The following is a 20,021-nucleotide window of genomic DNA, read 5'->3' on the forward strand; positions in this document are numbered from 1 at the left end:
TACAAAAAATCAATATCACGGAATCAACTGTAATCTTAAAGTGTTATATTTCTTCTTGATACCTTGAAGATATAAAATTATTGAATCTAAGCAACTGACTTGTCTATAAGATAACTAGGCCTTCTCTGTCAGTTTCAGTAACTATGCTTTTAGCTCAACCCCGTAATTTGCAAATGGTACAGACTTAAGTTTCACAGAATAGTCTGTAGTAGAAGTTAACTAAATTGGATCAGCACCTTTTGGCTATTAAACATGTCCACAACATATCACTTCAAAGCATTGTTAAAATAGTCAATAAGACTATTGCTAATATTGCAAGGCCTCATATTTCTAAGCACATATAAAATAAAAATAATAAAACTTAATATCACAAAAAAATAACTTCTGTTCATATGCAAATAACAAGTTTATTAGCATGGAAATGAATACACAAATTCAGTTTACGATACCTTTAAATACAATGAAAAATTGATGAGATCAGCTAGATTACTACTTCTAAGTGCTAACTAGACTGTCCACAGTGAAAAACCATACCAAGGCTACTGACAATGAAAATAAAACAAGTATATGTTATTGTTCAGCATTGGGGAAAAATTAAGTTTCATCAAAATATAATAAACAACCTGATTCAACTAAAAAATCAACAACAAAAACAATCTTAAGAATAATAAATCATGTATCACTTCATAATAAAGACACATGGTAGATGTAATAAACGGCATGCATCTTCGAAATAACAAAAAATAGTAGGCAGGCACAGAAGTGTTTCACTTTCAAAATTAGTCGTATCCCAAACAAAATTATAAGACAGGCAAACTGTTAGAAAATCAAAACTTACAAACAGTCACAGGACACACTCCAATTGCGATGTCTTTACAGAGGATTGAAATGCCTTGAATTAGGTCAAATTCACATTTACTTAGTCACAGCAATAACATATTTGTTTTAAGCAGAAAAATGCAGTCTTAAAAATAAGTACATATACTGCATTACAACAAGTTTCACCAGTTTTCAACATATTTGTTTGCAGCACTTTTCTGTGTATAGAGATTACAAAACTCAGCAAACATAAATATTTCAAATTAAACCAATATATTTTTGTAAAAAACAATTTTGTACAAGAAAAAAAAAGGTTCTTTCTGTAGTTCCACTAATTTAATTTAACAACATTGAACTGTATACATACACATATCACCTAGCTGTTTCCCTTCTAATATTGATTTTCACAGGGACATATAAGATATATCTTTGTACAATCAAGGTTATAAAGGTCACCCATACAATTATTAGATACTGCTACTTCATATTACCTTACATTAAATGTAATTAGAAGTGAATCTTCAACTCAGTCTTTACACCTATTATTTTTTGTAAGTACAAAAACATTTCTGTAACTATGTTCCTCAAATAGGCTGGCACATTCTACTACTGAATTGGATTTCATGTCTTTAAATTTTCTGAATGCATTTTTATCTTTCAGTGTTGTAAATTCAAATTTTGTGTTCTCAAGAACTTATAATTTAACTTTCTCCTGGTACTTCATTTTAGTTCATTTTACCAGCAAAGCATTTATGAAGATAATTACTTCATTAATTACAGAAACTACAGCTACATAGTTGTCAATTATCTAAAGAGTTCCATAACCACACAAGTGGATAATATAATACTATGTGTCAGCAGTAATTGTGTGGACTTTTAACTGATCAACAAAAAACACTGCTTATCTTACACCAAGCAACATACAAACCATTTATCTCGGGAACCATAATTCTTCATTAATAAGAAGCTTTAAACCTCCCTCTTAATCAAATATGTATTTTTTTTTATTGTAAAAACTATGTATTGTTTTTATTGGATGCTCTATAAACACTAAATTTGCAACTTTTCACTCTATCTTCATGATAAGTTTCAGGTTATTTGACTCTACATTACAACAGCAATTAATTAGTTTTGAGCAATTATTAATTCCAAAATGAAAGAAATACAATTTCACACATATGTAATCAACAACAAACATCTATCCCATAACCTAAATTCTGTAACTAAACCAAGAAAATTTAAAATTTTCAAAAATTTATTACTTTTGAAGTTTAATAAAACATTTTTTAAAGAATTTCTGCTAAAATGAAATCTCTAATTTATTTGCTTTTATCATTCTTCATAAATTCTTACCATGTGGAAGAAATCATTCCTTTATTATGGAATCCAGAGAAATGACAATACTAGAAAAGATAACTGTTTTAAAAGCAATGCTGAACACCTATCTTAATGGTGTGAATTTCTTGCAGTAAAATAATCTAACTTCCATTTAAACTATTGCAAACTGTAAAATATCCTAGCCATTTCAGAAAAAATTAAGATCCATGCAAAAACCAAAATATTTTCATTCAAATGATCACACCTGACAACCACATCATTGTTTAAAATGCTGTATTTCAGAACAGCTGAGAACACTTTTTTTCTTCTAGTGTCACAAAAACCTTTTCAAATACTTCAGAGAAAACACAGAATTTTAGAATGGATAATTTTCATAAAATCTGATTAGTACAAATAGCAAAGGATATTAAAAAAATATTAAAAGTTAATATTTATAGGACATGTTTGTGTGAATAATACACAATTAGAGTTAAACACAGACATCTATTAATTTGTACATTTTTTTTTAATGTGAGTTGAATTTATAAAATGTGAATATGACTAATCTATTATGAGAATTTGTTGAATAGAGATTAAAATTTCAAGCACAATAGAATTATCACGGCAGTATGCTTATGGGCTGAATTCTCTAACTTAATATACAAAAGATGAACAAATATACAAATGTTTTTAACAGTTCTCTGAAATAAATACAAAAACTTGACAAACAACTTCATACTCTTTGCTGCATATTATTTCAATCTGTGGTAAAATAATAGCTACTCTAGACAAAAATACCATGCTTCTAACGCATTCAATAGCGGATTACGATGGTTCTTTAAACAATGACTGCAAAAAAGTATCTGTGAGAGACTGTGTCAGTTACAATCTCCAGAAATATTGATACAAGTCTGCCTGTGGTTTAATGAAATCTTATGAAGTTTTAAAAGTGTAAACAAATTGTATTCCAAACTCGGCAGTGAGAAGAGGAGGTAAGTTTAACATACAATCTTTACTGACCACATTTTTCATTCACAAGAAAAACTAATTACTAAGTTTCACCTTTGTGTTAACAGAGATACATGGATTTTTCAGGACTGATGAATGTTTTGACATGCAGATGAAATCATCAAAGTGGCAGTTCATCTTCTGATGTGTACCCAGAGCTCACAATTTGAGAACGTTTCACACTGACACTTCCTTTTTGGAACAAGTTCTGTTGAGACTATGTAGCCAAAGACTAAAATGACAAACATCAATTTTAAGATATAACATTTAATAATGTTCTCTCTAACCTTTCACCTCTGGGCACTGTTTATAGGTCATAGTATGTTACATTTACAAATTAAACAACTATTTCAATGTATGTCAATAAACCCAGCATGTAAACAACTCATACTTCAACTGTTTTATTATTTAAGTTTTGACTTATTAATTCCAATTAGAATGGTATAAATTTTCAACCTTTATTTTCCTATGTACTATGATACATCTCAGCTATGAGTCCTCTACTTTAGAATTTTCTAACTTCAATAATAGGCTGCTGCAATTTTCAAACAATTAAAACAAATTATGCACTTTTATAAACAAAAGCTATAAAATGTCAATCCCTTGTTCTTGATTTGCTGAGATATAAATTTTTCAGTCACCAGATAAGCTCCCTTCTTTCTTTGGCTTTCAAAATTGTTTGCTAATCTTCAATTCTTGATGACAAGAAACTCACTTGAAATAAAAATGTATCTTAGAATGACTGATATGGGTATTAACACTTTTATTGATAAGCAGAGAACAATGTTTTGACCTTCCTAGGTCATCTTCAGGTTAACAATAAAAGTGTTAATACCCAAATCAACCGTTCTGAGAGTTTGCTTATCTACTTTACAAGGCTGAAAGACATGTTTATAATGACTAGAAAAAGCAAATTCCTCTCTACATAAATTTTATCACAAACGTTTAGTTCACATGCTAAGAACCACTGGTCGGTAAAACTGCTTGGATTTGTGGTGATCACATTTTGCTACTCTGAATGCAAGTTTTCTTTTTAACCTATTTATAGTTTACTTAGAAATACTCATAAATTATAGTAGTTTAGACATTCTATTCTAGTGACTGAAGTATTTCTTGTGTTCTGCAATGTGTATTTGATTACTACATGAATTATTTTTAGTCACCCATATTTACAAGAACCAACAAGATTTATGAAAGAATGTCTTATGCATACAGAAAGTACTAAAAATCCTTAATTTCATTGATATACTTCATACTTTGTTAAAGAAAAGTCACTAAAAATTAGAAGTTTTTTCCTTCTTACCCTAACAAAACTTTAGTGAAATAAAATTTCATATGCTAGAGCACTGCACCAAATATAACACTTGGCAATAACATGCTATTTATGTCAGCTCCACACAGCTAATGGATTTCGGCCGATTTATTGCCTCTTGTGTAAATACAGTAGGTACAAAGGACAGAAACAAAACCATATACTTAAAAGAAAATAGAAGTAAAAAGATCAACTATTGAAATTGTTAAGGTAAGTAACTTGGGACTTCCCAACTCATACTGTAGTCAGTGCAGGGTAAAAAATAGTATTTATTTACTTCATATTCTCATTCCACTGTACATTAAAGATTTTACTGCAATAAGGTAAAAAAGGGAGAAAATAATTTTAAGAAAAAAACTTTTGATATTAATTTGAAATATTCTGTAGGTTATGCAAATAAAATATTAAAACTGTAAGATAAAATGTATGTTTAGGCCAAGCATAAATATCAATTTTCACTCAGATTGACTTAAAGACTTCAGAAACTTACAGAACTCTTTAGTAAAAATATGATTGTGTTAAACCAAACTTGTAATGCTTATTAAAAGTTTGAAAGTTTTCATATACAATCACAATAAAACCAGAATTATAGTAAATGTGTGAACATCTTCAAAGACTCCAAGTATGCTAGCTTTGAGTTAGGGTTACAAAAATATTACTGTACCTTTACATTATGGGACAAAATTCAAAAAGCAGGAGAACTGGGGCCCACCTTAGATCTTCAAAAAGATTTGGGCTTCTAGGTTCTCTGCAGTACAATCCAAACACATTTTGGGTTCTAAAATGGACTACATTATGGACCTTTTAATGCTGATATAAAGACCATCTAAATGTGTGTATATTTTCCTTTATATTGTCTTCAAATATAGGAGGTACCATTCATTATATACAGTATATGCAATTCATTTTCAGAGGGTGAATGGTAATTAAAATTTCATTGTTTTCTGAAAATCCACACCAAATCCTACAATGGTCATATATGTGGTTAAACTACTATGTTTATTACCTAATTATTGCACCAGTGACATAAGTAATTTTATGCTAATGTAAAAGAAATAATAATAAAAAATTACACATGTTAGTCACATGAGTAAAAGCAGTTTTAAAAACTTTCTGAATTAGGTTGCTTTTCATTTGATATTTGAAAGTAATGATATAACAACTCCCCCTTTTAAAGATTTCATAACAGGGAGCAATAATTTCCACCTAAGTAAATTAATCACTTCAATTAGCAGAATAATACATACCAGCTTAGACTTCAATAATTTTGGAAATTCCTCTTCTTCAGTGTAAAAAGCTTCTCTCTTTAATCTGTTTTCAGAGCCATTTTCAAATTCCACCTAAATGGTGCAAAGTTAATATAAAAAATACAATGTTTTGTTTACAATTTTTCATTCAAAGCTACATAAAGCTGTCAATCATCCTGGACCAATAAATTACAGGGGAGATAAGAAACAGCACCATCACCAATTCTTAGATTACTCATGTTAAACCAAGCAGTCGGATTTGGTCATCATTCCTGTAATGTATTATGGTGGAGAAGTAAGAAGCATGATTTCACAGTAATGAGTCTCAAACCATGAATCCTCAGAAGTGTTACTAAATAATAAACAATATAAACAACATTTTTTGTACACTGACCTTTTGAAAAAAGGGTAGACATGGACGTTCTTTTGGTAAGTATATTTAAAACTGAAATATTTTGATACAAATATTAACAAGATATAACTCGAGCAAAAAGTTTTGAAAGTACATGAACATATGCAATTAAAAAAAGGATTATAGCATTGCTGAAAATTTCAGAAAGGAAAAGGGCATGTACACACAAAAATAACTAAGAATAACAAGAACATTGAGAAAACATGGCAGAAGTAGACCAAATTAGGTTTTCAGAGGTAATGTCGAGATTTTGGAAACGCCCGACAACATTTACCAACTGTATACACAAAGTCTCTTAAATATACTTTATTCACTAAGGTCATGTTAACAAAATATGTATTCAAAGTTAAAATGGCACAATAACTATAATAACTGTAATTCTCAACCTTAATTCAAGTTTTTCTTGGAGTCTAAAACAGACTATACAATTTAATGCATTTCTTTCACTCTCTATTCAATACTGAAACTTTTGGAATCCATAAAAAAATGTTAATTTTTTCCACTTGTAATATATTTATCTAAAATCAACTATCATAACATACTCTTCAAACAAAAAATGTTCAGTAACTCATTCAACAACACATTTCAATAACCCTTTAGCATGGAAGATGTAAAAAATATTTTTATAGGTTTTATACATACATTCAAAAATAAATTACTAAACTAAAACCACAAAGTTCCACTGTAATTTATCACACTTCATTAACTAAGCTATATTTGATTGCACTTCATCTTGAACTTCATTTTGCAAACTCTCCAACAATTATAATGACTTTACTCACACAAATACTTTAGGAAGACTGACAGAATTATGTAGTTCCAAAATGAGTGCTTTCAATTTGTTATAAATATTTACTTAAAAGAAGTGGGAATAGGTAAATAAGTATCTACAAAAGAGGAAGTGGTGGGCAGAGCCACTGTGGTAGATTTGCTAAATATGATTACATGTAAGAAAATAAAAAAGGTAGGAGGTTCTTACTTTACACTCTACTATGTCAGTATTGGAAATTTGAGTTTCTATTTCATTAAAACTATAGACCTTACATTTTATGACACCAACCAAACAATGTGAGCAAATGCAAAATATAATGATCCAAGTAACAAAAGACACATATATACATTTTTTTTTAATACTTACTTCTTAACCAGAAAACTAATAGTATAACACAAAAATCTTAATTATAAACTACAGTTTCATTCCACATTTATGGATATGCATTCATAAAATACTAATTAAATAAAATTTTAAATACAAGTCTACAAAACCCAATGACGTGCTCTCTGACCCTTACTGAATGGAAGGAGACAACCAGCTATCACAATGACATTTGAATCATTTATTCAATAGTTATTACATACATTAGTATCACAAATCAAATGTATTTTTGTACTGTACTCACTGTATATATGATATGAGAGGTGGATCCCTTGAAAGTCCCATTATAAATTTCTCCATCCTTCCAATGTACTTTTATATGTTCATTGATGGCTGGTAGTCCATCATTTTCACAGTCTCGGTTCTAGCATGAAAGAGTATTAAATCAATGAACACTGAAGTTTTGTTTTAACATTTGTGTTATTCCACAGACAGTAGGATTCTGTTATTTAACCAGTGACAATCAAAATAAAAAGACACTGACTTTATGCCAATTGATATTCAATCCATGCACAATTATAAATATTCAGGTAATTTGTGTAAACAAGAAAAACAAAATCTAGCTTTAAGTACAACACTTATCAAAGAAAACTATACTTCCATAACTGTTCATTAAGCCTTTGTAAGGTATTTTAGTTTTTTACATTGCCCTAGTTTAAAATAATAAGTATACACACTAAGTTCATGTGATGTCACAGGTTTTTATTTATATATATTTTACATCTTGCATAGATTTAACATTTGATGGCATCTTAAAAGCTATAAAGTTACAAATGTGACACCATAGAAATTCACATTAATCAACTATCTAACTACTAATAGCAGACAATTCAAAAATTTCTCTTTAGTCTTCTAGAATGATTAGTACTTCTGCAAATTAATTTTAAAGTAACTGACAAACATTTCTTAACTGCCAAAAATAGTTCATGTGAAGTCCTTTTGGATGACAGTATTCTTATTAAATACACTTCAATTTCTGCTATGGAAATTTTGTTATTTGTCATTTCTGTATTTATTTTAACCTGACTAACAAACATTTCTTTAAAACATAACTTGAAAATACAGTTTGTATAAAAACTAATTTTTATGAAAAACAAAGTGCTGTATTTTACAATCAACTTAATTTTCTAATGATTTTGCATAATACATTACACCCTTTTATAAATATATAGTGAAAAATAAATAAAAGAAATCATTGGTTTATTTATTATTCATTGTTTGTATTTCTTTGATTATCCAGTGATACTAAACTACAAAATTATTAAAGTATATATTACAAGTTGTGCAACGAAAACATTAGTTTACTCACTATAATGTCTGTAGAACATACGCTATCACTAAATGAACCATCTTCAAAGTCCACAGAAAACAACAACTGGGTGGAAATGTCGACAACTTCACTGGAATAATACTTGCCATTCTTGTGTTTTGCAATTACCTTAGTACCAACTACTACTTCCGGTAATTTTCTTTTTGTAGCCTAAAAGTTGTAAAAAGTTGAAGACACAAAAATGAATGCAACTGAAATCACAAAAAACAAAGAAATCAAACATTTTACTGATGGTCAGATTTGCTCCAGCCATCATAGATCTACATGGCCCTTTAAAGAATACAAATGTCTATACTTATGTAATAGCATTCACTCTTCTTAAATATACAGATTATTTAAAGCACTTATTTTTACCTACTATATGCTATATGTCACATATATTTTACCTACTCTATGCTTACTAGAGTCATCCAGTCTTAGTTTTTATATCTGTAATAATATCACATATAACTACCATTTTCTTTTGTTTTTTTAAACTATGGCCTTGCAACCAAATTATCTGAATTACATGTTTCATGTAAGAAAGAAAGTTAATGTTTTAGAAACCAGCATAAACAACTGTTTAATAAAGCACAGTATTTTAACCACAACCTTCATATCTTCAGTGATTACACCTGTAACAAATGCATCTTGTATATTGTCATAATGTGAATGCTAAACTCATAGCAGATCTTTTGAGTAAGTAAGCTTTCATCTTAATATTCTATATAGTAAAATAATTCATCTCAAATACAGACATATTTTTGACTACTTTATCAAAAACAGTTTACAACCAACATGTACTTGAAGTATTTATTACATACACATGAAACACTCACGATGTTTTAATACTAAAAACTTTCTTTCACTCCTCACCTTCTTCCTTTTGTGTATATGACGAGTACAAGTGATATAAATGTTCACTGGAAAGTCACACCTTTCAAAAGTGACACCTGCTGCATGAGCACAAGTCACATGGAAAGCACTGGCACATTTTCCAGATGAGCACTCAATACAAACTCCACTCTTGTGTTCGTATGAGCCACTAATATTTTTACAATATGAGCACGTCTGTAAGTCCAACAAAACAAAAGATATAATAATTTTATTTTTATAATGATCATTGACATTTATGATAAATAATTAGAAAAAGAAAGGAGAGAAATTAAAGGTAATTAAAAACTTGGTATCATTCCAAAACACTTTTACTTAATAAACAAAATAATAATAAAATAAACATTAGATAAAATATACCATAAGGATTGTTGCAAGGAAAAAAGTTGTTAAATATTAAAATATAAATTGAAATACTAAGAAAATGAAATGATTTTCTCAAAGGAAATTTTATTTTAAAATAAGACCAACCAACATGATGGTAACCTTTGAAAAATAACTTTTTAAACAATTGTCTTCTAAAATTCTGCATTTTCACCTATTTTTGTACATATTGTATCAAAATAGTTATTCTTGAATTTAACACTAATTCAGAATAATTAAGTTAACATGCAAATGGTACTGCACCACCTACAGTACCTACCACTTAAGACCTAAATAACAAGCATATCGAGATGTTCACTCATCAGTCACCATTTAAAACAGTATTTTGTACATTTTTCCAGACAGGTCATTCAAGATAATTTAGTTTTACATATTTAGAAGTGTGATGGCAAAGCCTTAAGTGTTGTAACTGTAACTAAAAGTTTGAAAGGATGCAAATAACCAACATTCATTTTACTTATTAGCCAAATAAATACTTAGCCAAAGTAAAAACCTAGAAATCTGAATAATCAAGTAGCCTACATAAAAATTCAAACAATATAAACATTGGAATAATATAAATTTATTTTGCCCAATAAATTTTTGATAACTACAACTATTTTACGAAGTTTGATGTATGTTAGATACTGAATGTAAATAAAACTAGAAATACATTTTACAGTAAAGCTACTATAGATATCTGCTACTGTCCCTATTTTCGAACTATTGACCACAAGGAGGACCACTAATTAGCTCTTTCACTACTCTTTAACAATGGATATAGCAAATGACAATCACAGTATAATACCTCAAATGTCTAAAAGGGGCAAGCATGTTATGTGATGGGCTTCAATCCTCCAACTTGCAGATTGAGAGTTGAGAACCCTAACCATCATGTCAAAACATGAATATTTATTCATATGATAATGTTAACAACAGTGTTTAACTTCTCCATGCAAGCTATTGCAATGTTATATTTTCATGATGATGATACGATACCAGTTAACTTTTTGAAAGTTAACTGTTTAACCAAACTTTCAGTCTTTCTAACGACCCGAAAGGAAAACCTCCACTATAATAATACATTATTATAGATTAATAGGTTTCAACCATATAGTCTTAGAATAGTACGAATAAAAGACAAAGTTAAAATAGCATGTTCTGTAATATAAAGGTTTTTAATTATTATTGCTTTACCTTACAAACTATGAAACCCAGCAGAGAATAAATAATAAGAAAACCTACAGTGTGATCAGATAACATTACCATTTCATTGTGTGGGAAAACAATGTTAAACTCTCAACTGAAGAGCATGACCTCATAAGAGATTCATCCCTTGATATCTATTAGTGTTGCACACACACACACACACACCAAACACACACCTAGAACATTTAGTTACCTTTTAGAAAGATATTTGGAGCTGTGGAACATTTTTCATTCTGCATTACATAAAAAACACTTAATAATTTGAACCAGTAGATGTTGTTATACTTGCATTTCATAAATGCAGTGATGTTTAGTTTCATGTTAATAACATATCCTCCACATGTAATAAAAAACTCTATATAAATGGAAATTAAGGTTAATACATTAGTTTTTATCATTCCAGTATATTTACCTATTTACAATTTGCAAATCCCACATTTGATTGGTTTATTATATTTTCTGAAACAACCAAGTTTCATCACTTGCTGAACTTTACCTCACCAATTATGAAGCACAGCAAGAGAGCATAGAATCCAATCTGATATTGTTAATTTTATTGTGGTAACACCATCTATTAGAATTTAAACTGTGACTTGAACCAAATACGACTACAGCATACTGAGAAATACTCACCAGTTTTGCACGTTCTTCTGTGATTTTTGTGACATCAATGGGTTCTTTTGTACAAATATCCTGAAAGACAACTTCTGGAATTAGAAGAGTACATATTATATGAGCCCACCTTCCATCTGTAGTAGGCTTAAGTGCTCCTCCACGCAAACTGCACAGACAACATTCCTGTAGTTGTAAACAATGAAAAAAAACAACATTCCTGTAGTAGTAAACAATGTAAAACAACATTCCTGTAATAGTAAACAATGTAAAAACAACATTCCTGTAATAGTAAACAATGTAAAAACAACATTCCTGTAATAGTAAACAATGTAAAAACAACATTCCTGTAATAGTAAACAATGTAAAAACAACATTTCTGTAATAGTAAACAATGTAAAAACAACATTTCTGTAATAGTAACCAATGTAAAAACAACATTTCTGTAATAGTAACCAATGTAAAAACAACATTTCTGTAATAGTAACCAATGTAAAAACAACCTTTCTGTAATAGTAACCAATGTAAAAACAACATTTCTGTAATAGTAACCAATGTAAAAACAACATTTCTGTAATAGTAACCAATGTAAAAACAACATTTCTGTAATAGTAACCAATGTAAAAACAACATTTCTGTAATAGTAACCAATGTAAAAACAACATTTCTGTAATAGTAACCAATGTAAAAACAACATTTCTGTAATAGTAACCAATGTAAAAACAACATTTCTGTAATAGTAACCAATGTAAAAACAACATTTCTGTAATAGTAAACAATGTAAAAACAACCTTTCTGTAATAGTAAACAATGAAAAAAATTCCTGTCATAGTAAACAATGAAAAAAGAAGAATCTCACAAACTGAGAAAATAAAATGTGAAAACAAAACACTCACAACTGAAACTAGCATTTTCAACAATGCAAAAATCATCAAAATGATGGTTAAGTGCAAACTGTAAAATGGAAAGAGTGAGATTTCTATATTCTCAGTCATGTAATAACTGGCATATGTGCATTATCTATATAATTTTTGCACTAGGTCTTACTTTTTACTAGCACTGATATATTTGAGCACAACACTTTATATTCCTTAAATATACATCGACCAGTACGTTACTTTTTCCCACACTATGAAAGTATTTAAACAACCAAAAAAGTGATACAAAAATCACTGTTTATATACTTCTTACTTCAAGCTTTTGCTGTATAAAAATACAATGCACTGACCTTCTACATGGAATTAACTGAACTAAACAGCATATTATAAGGCATGAAACTGATGCCTGAGAAGTTAGGCCAGTAAACTTAACCACATACATACACAAGACTTTTGCTATTCTCAATTCGAATTTACAAAGAACAGTGATGAAATATCTACTTCACTGTGAAAACTAGAGATATGTAGTATTGTGAATCTGGCTCACCACATCAAAATTCTGTTTTTCGCAACATCGACACTTCCACAGTCCACTGGGTATAGACATTACCCCATAACAAGCTGAAAAATAGATTGCAAAATAATTATGAGTATACACAGGAGGAGAACTTATTAAATACAATTACACAAGTGTACAGAAATACACATATTTAGATAAAATTTCCTATTCATAACTATAATAATTAATAATTAGTTTCAATTTTTAATAAAAGACCCAATATAAAGATGTCTTAACCACTCTACCTCATCATTTTGATATCCTCACTTTATGCTGTATTTTTTAGCTCTTAACACATGAAGATCTGAAAAGATTCAGCCTGATTAGTGAATCACTCAGGGCCAAACGAGAGCTGTTTCAAGTAAAGCTTCATATACCATCCCTATCAAAGTTGGCCAATGCAGTTACTACTATTTAAGGAATTTATTGTTAGATATTAGTGTATCTAATACTACAAAATCTAAAATACATGTTGCATACATTAATATGAATACTGTAAATTCCTGAAAACAAATGCACATAAACTTGCACTGTAAAGGTATCAGATAATGCAGTGATTATCAGTAATGATGAGAAAACCCATTTGTAGAGAGAAATAAATATATAGGTAAAAATGGCTGGTTTGGGTTGAGAAAATTTTTATGTAGAGGAGCAAACAATGTTTCAACCTTGTTCAATCATCGTTGGGTTCACAAAGAAAGAGGTAATTGACCGATAGCTGACCACATGTTTGAATGAGGTTGTGTATCTGAGTGCAGGAATGTAGAGGGCGTGCTTAGATGTTTGATTATATTTATTAATATAGGTATAAAGGTGTTCCTTTAGTATTTGGGTGTTTTCTATGGTTATGTTGTGTTTATTTGATTTGCAGTGTTCGAAAATGTGTGAAGGTAACTTTTTGTTCTTTGAATCTGGTTTCCGTTTTTCTACTTGTTTCTCCAATATCACTCAAACCCACCCAAATACTAAATACAAAAACAAACAAACGCAAAATTAAATAAGCCTTACTTATGCAACAACTCAAGCCCAAAATAAACCAATACAAAGGAACACCTTTATACCTATAATAAAAAATATAATCAAACATCTAAGCATGCCTTATACATTCCTGCACTCAGTTACACAACCCCCTTTAAACATGTGGTCAGCTATCGGCCAGTTACCTCTTTCTTTCTTTGTGAACTTGATGATGACCGACGAAGATCAAAACGTTGTTCGCTCCTCTACATATAAATTTTCTCAACCCAAACCAGCCATTTTTACATATATATAATGTAGTTACCACTATTTAACAGATTTAACAATGTACAGGTAACATATAATGCATTCATTACTATTTAAGATTTATCAATGTAGAGGTAACAGATAATGTAGTGATTATTATTTAAGATTTAACAATATACAGGTAACAGATAATGTAGTGATTACTATTTAAGCAGAGATGCCAACTATTTCAAATGACTGAGCGTAATGATTGGAGACAGAGCCCTTTATCATTTGAGGCTACTAGGCCTGACCAATGTCTCTAAGCTGTTTATTATTATATTATTATTATAACTATTATTATTTATTACTGCTATAGATTGCTCATTTATGACTGTGTTTTGTGTATTTAATAAATAAATTATTCTGAATTTATGGTTTTATATTTTCAATTTTTACTCATAAATGTCGTTATCTGCATCGTTTTTGTCTTCGCCCTAGCCTTTTGTTGGTGAGATGCCGATTTTGTATGTCTGGAACAATCGTTTATCCCGCCATGCACCACAGAAAAATCAATGTGACAAACTGTATAAAATGCATGACTGTCACTGACTTTTGATGCAATGACCAGATATTTTGCACTATACTCTACCCTAAATTTTTGATTCACAGTTTTAGTCCTTTTAGATTTGCCAGAAACAAGACAACCTGATGAATGAGGCCTCTTTTTTTCCATCTTGTGAATGATCGCATTGGTGTTTCTATGCCACTTAAAAAACGAGAAATATCCATCTACATGAGTAATGATTGGCTGACAAGCACTGATGACGTAACTATGGATTCCCCCACCTACCCAGTATGGAGAAGCACCACACTCAAACTATTGGTAGACGTCGGAGATACAAATATATTTTTATTATTTCAAGGACACATGATTATCGCAAGTAGCCATTTTGACAATGTCTTTTATTTATTATCAAAATTTATTTGTATCTCACTAGAAATATTATGTTTTAATATATCCATAATTTTTTTAGATTGAAATTTTCAAATTTTTTTGTTATGAGGCTTTTTTTAAAACAAACATTAAAAATACTTTCTTTCATCTTTAGATTTCAATTTATTTTATTATTGAAAGTTTAATTTTATTAAAGCATTCATTTTCAACTTGTTTTTGTATTCATTAATCCTTCTGGACCAGTTTAAGTATCATTGATATCCCAAAGTTGTTTTTTTCCCTTTTCACTGTAGAAATACATCACCAACTTAACACAAACTTATTAAACTGCATGTAGTTTTTGTTCATTTTAAATCCATATTAAATTTTGAAACTTTAAAAATTTTGCTGAGAGACATCACTTAAAAACATTAAAACACTTCCATTCACCTTGTTTTATTTTTGATATAAAAGTCCCATTATATATACAGTCAATTCAAACTTGATTTAAGTACATGTTTTGATACTTCATTTTGCCAATTGCACTATTCACCACTTGTAGCTATAAATCATGAAAAACAGAGATTTATCAGTTGCCTATAACATGACCTATCACAATGACTTCACCATTACTCTTGTCAAGCCATGTACAAATGTACAAATATTTTTGGAAACAATATTAAGTTCTTTTACCTATGAATACCGTTTAAATATGATCAACTTAATAATACTGAACAAAAATTTAGTTTGAGTCGTCATAATATCTTACCATCACTTGCTCTAATTTCTACACTTTAATGAGCTTATCTGATGTATTCTTAAACAATACAATTTTTGTAGCTTTCAAAAAGGTATCATTTAACATTAAACATTTTCAGGAATGAAAAGAAAGTCGAAAAAATCTATGAAAAAAAAACAATCCAAGGCTTTAGATTGTTCCAAGCCTTTTAAACTTCACCTTGAGAATTCCTATGTTCATCTCTTTAGACATCCAGTAATTTTTCTAAGCAAATATTTATTTACTTTATTTACTTTACAACAATGTGATGTCTGTATTAACCCATTCTGTCTAACTGTATTTAAGTCTTGCTTTTAACCACTTTCAAATTTTGACGAAGTTTTATGAAAAAGAAAGAAAAAAACAAACAAACACCATAGATGAGTTCATCAAGACAACATTATGGCACATTCCATATGTCCTGACTATATTCTTCCACATACACACTCTTAATGCACTTGTGGTGTTTAAGACAAGCACCCTCCACAAAAAGAAAACTCCAACTTACATTTACGTTTTTTAATGATTAAATATTTTTGGTAATCTAATTTTAAAGGCAGTTTTCAAATTAAACCTTACAAATCAGCTTAGTCATGATTCAACATGTATGATACTCAACTTCCCAGCAATTAAAAATGAAACTTGCATATAAATAAAACAAGTAAAACAAAGTGATATTGTCCTTATTTTTAAACAGTGATATTGTTTCTTTGTTTGTTTTTGAATTTCGTGCAAAGCTACCCCAGGGCTATCTGCACTAGTTGTCCCTAATTTTGCAGTGTAAGACTAGAGGGAAAGCAACTAGTCATCAATGCCCACTGCCAACGCTTGGGCTACTCTTTTACCAATGAATAATGAGATTGACCATACATTATAATGCCCCCATGGCTAAAATGGCAAGCATGTTTGGTGCAATTGGGATTCGAACCCTCAACTCTCAGATTACAAGTCAAGCAACTTAACCACCTGGTCTTGCTGGGCCTAGCACTGATATTATTAATTTTTTCAAATGATGTAAAACTGAACTCAGTTTTTCTGTTAACTCTCTTCAAAGTAGTTAAAATATATTAAAGTGTTGTAAATTTAAAACAGAAATTTCAGTCTCCTCTGAAAACATGCAATAATTCAAAATGCAACTCACTCATGTAAACATGTGCTCTTGATATTGTAGCAATGAGGTATTATATTACTAAATATTCTAGTTATTTATCAGTAGTTTTTTTTCTTGAAACCTTAATCTGATGTTATTCAAATATTAAAAAAAATTAATAATTCAGTTTTTCTTTTTTTTTCTGTTGTACCTATTTTTTTATAAAATGTTGTGACTTTGCCAATGTCTCTTATTGAGAGCCAAGAACACATGATGTAAGATCTAATTCAGGAACAGGAATGAAGGGCTGTAATAATAACAGCTCAAAGAAGGAAAACTGTGTGTGAACCAAACATGCTTAATTATACTCTTAAGGGATCTTAGTTCCTTGTTACACATAAACCTCTTATTTTAGAATGAATAAAAAATGATCACAAAAAACAAAAATAAACAGGACTCTTCAAAACTGTGCACAAATGCAAGTATAACACTTTTCGAATATTTCATTATATATTACACTAAATAAATGTTACAAATATTAATGAAAACTCAAGTTAGAATTATCATTTGTACTTACCTTTTGAAACTTAATATGCAGGTATGCACTCAAAACCTGAGACATTCACTTCCCATCATTCTCAGAGACAGTAAATCTGATTATTTTTCTTCATGCAATACAATAATGTATAATATTTAGATATTTTTGAGTTACTATTGCCAAAATAAAACTATATTTCTTTACTTAACTTTTTAAATTTCATATCCATGAAATTGACATGACAGTCCTGAAAAGATTAATTCATGAAAATGAAGTTAAAAGATCATTTCTAATCACATAATAAAAGTATGATGAACCTCAGACACAAAAATTATAAGACAGATCTATTTACCAAATTTGCTTCATAAAATGTCAGAAACAAAAACCAAATAAAGAGCACTTACTTGCATGAACACAAACTTTACAATCTGCACAGACTAATAGAGGAGAATCTACAGTCAGCAAGGCACTGCTGTCGGTTCTTAATTGTGATGTGGAAGACTCTGCAAAACATACCAATGGCATCCAAACTGGACTAGCAGATGGTATTTTTAACTTCTCCTGTCTCTCAGGACTTTCTGATTCCAACTATCAAAATACAAATACAAGAAGACTGAGCTATTTGGATGAAACAATCAAACTGAACATTGACAGACAAGAGAGGCTGATGTAAAAATAACACAATAATGAATATATTTATGCTCTCTTCCCCATAAATTTTACTCTGAAAAACAGTCAAACAAATGTGAGAAAAATAAAAAAAATCACAATTCTTTCAAAAGTATAAAACAGTAACCAAGTTTTACTTCAAAATTCTCCACATGTGGGTCCACACACTAACCAATGGACAGCACAATACAACTCTTCAAAAATTCTACTTTAGGTTTTACTTGTTACAAATTCAAATCTTAAATAAAAATTATAATTCTATTCCAACATTTTGTACTTCAAAAACACCTTCAGAATTTGTATTTTAGCTTTATATAACATTTATTAATTGTAATTCTAAAAATAATAATAAAAGGTACAACTTGCACTTTATGTAATCAATTCATTTGTAACTTTTATTCCAGTCCCAAAGTATAGGTTTATATTAGCAACAAAACTACCATCCATTTAAAATACAACAATTTGTGATTATTTTGCTTTCCTCATATGAATTTCCTTATAGAGTATAGAGGTTTTATTATTATCACTCATCACCAGCAACGTCATCTAAACAATAACTAATGAAGATTTTAAAGACTACCATACCAATGACTTAAAAAAAAAAGAGGAGGGGTTGACCTGTATTTGTGGTTTCTTGTGATACTAACCACTGAGAACTCCTGCAGAAGGTAAACAAAAGGATCTAGTGGGAAGTTTGAAGACTTCAAAATAAATCACAGATCAGGGAACTTCTTTAAACATTCTTTTTGTTCACAAAAACATTTTCTTATGGAAATGCATCTATTTGAAAGTTATAGATGGGGGGGCATACAACACTATTAAGCTTTTGTCAGATTAACTATATTTATCACTTATGGTTGGAAACTGTGACTACTGCAATCACATGTTAACCTTTTCTTAATCTGCAAATTTACTTCTTACAGATGCTCATCTCTTCTTCCTTTATTTGTCTTACAGATTTACATGCTACTAGCCTTCAGTAAACTCCAATCTAATCTCATGAGGTTTGTCATGAAATTTGTTACTACATAATGTCATTTTGTAGCAAAAATGTGCCACCAAATAATAGGAGGGCAACATAACTCTGTACACTTATGTTCAATAAATTCATTCTTTGACAAAGTAAGGAATACAAAGGAGGACCAAAATTGAGGAGGATGTGAGAGAATGTGTGTTTGTGTGTGAAGAGTTGAGTATATACTAAAAATACATTTTCAGGTCAGGAAAATGCTTCTGATATAATATTAATAACACTTGTTTGTATAACTTAGCTAGAACCCCATACTGAAGTGGTAGAGAGATCAGTGCACATTTTACCTGGATAACATCCCTTCAAAAATGCCCTAAGAGAGCCCATAGAGTGTGATACCCAATGGCAGGGGCCCCATATGGGCACAACCATAGCAAACTACAGCTCATTTTGTCCAGTGTACACTCTTCAGCCAGGAAGAAATGAGAGAGAAGAGGGAGTCCAAGGCCAGCAAAGAAGAGACACAAGACAAAGGTGGCAAACCAAATACAAAAAAATGTGAAATAGTCTGTGGGCATGCTCAACTTAAAACAAACATTCAACTACAGGAGGTAACAAACCTAATGAATAAGGGGACAATGAATAGGGTGTCCATAGAAAAAAAAGAAAGAAACGAGGTCTATGAATAAGCACACCAAACAACCCAACAGTTTAAATGAGATAATACAGATTCAAATAACT

The 20,021-nt window shown here is 29.9% G+C and overlaps 1 protein-coding gene across 4 annotated transcripts in view; it reads right to left on the bottom strand.

Moving 5' to 3' along the window:
* Positions 1 to 391: 391 nt before the first annotated feature.
* LOC143223347 (lysine-specific demethylase 4A-like) overlaps positions 392 to 20,021 on the bottom strand; it is a 93,990-nt gene continuing 74,360 nt past the window's right edge. For all 4 annotated transcript variants that reach the window (XM_076451223.1, XM_076451224.1, XM_076451226.1 and 1 more), the window contains 8 exons: positions 18,046 to 18,229; positions 13,084 to 13,157; positions 11,680 to 11,844; positions 9,457 to 9,651; positions 8,581 to 8,751; positions 7,516 to 7,635; positions 5,704 to 5,796; positions 392 to 3,376 (listed from right to left, as the gene is read on the bottom strand). In XM_076451223.1, the coding sequence (XP_076307338.1) occupies positions 3,362 to 3,376; positions 5,704 to 5,796; positions 7,516 to 7,635; positions 8,581 to 8,751; positions 9,457 to 9,651; positions 11,680 to 11,844; positions 13,084 to 13,157; positions 18,046 to 18,229 (1,017 nt within the window). In that variant the 3' untranslated portion in view covers positions 392 to 3,361. The remainder of the gene's footprint in view (positions 3,377 to 5,703; positions 5,797 to 7,515; positions 7,636 to 8,580; positions 8,752 to 9,456; positions 9,652 to 11,679; positions 11,845 to 13,083; positions 13,158 to 18,045; positions 18,230 to 20,021) is intronic.

Source organism: Tachypleus tridentatus, chromosome 8 (assembly GCF_004210375.1).
Source record: "Tachypleus tridentatus isolate NWPU-2018 chromosome 8, ASM421037v1, whole genome shotgun sequence".
Classification (NCBI taxonomy): Eukaryota; Metazoa; Arthropoda; class Merostomata; order Xiphosura; family Limulidae; genus Tachypleus; species Tachypleus tridentatus.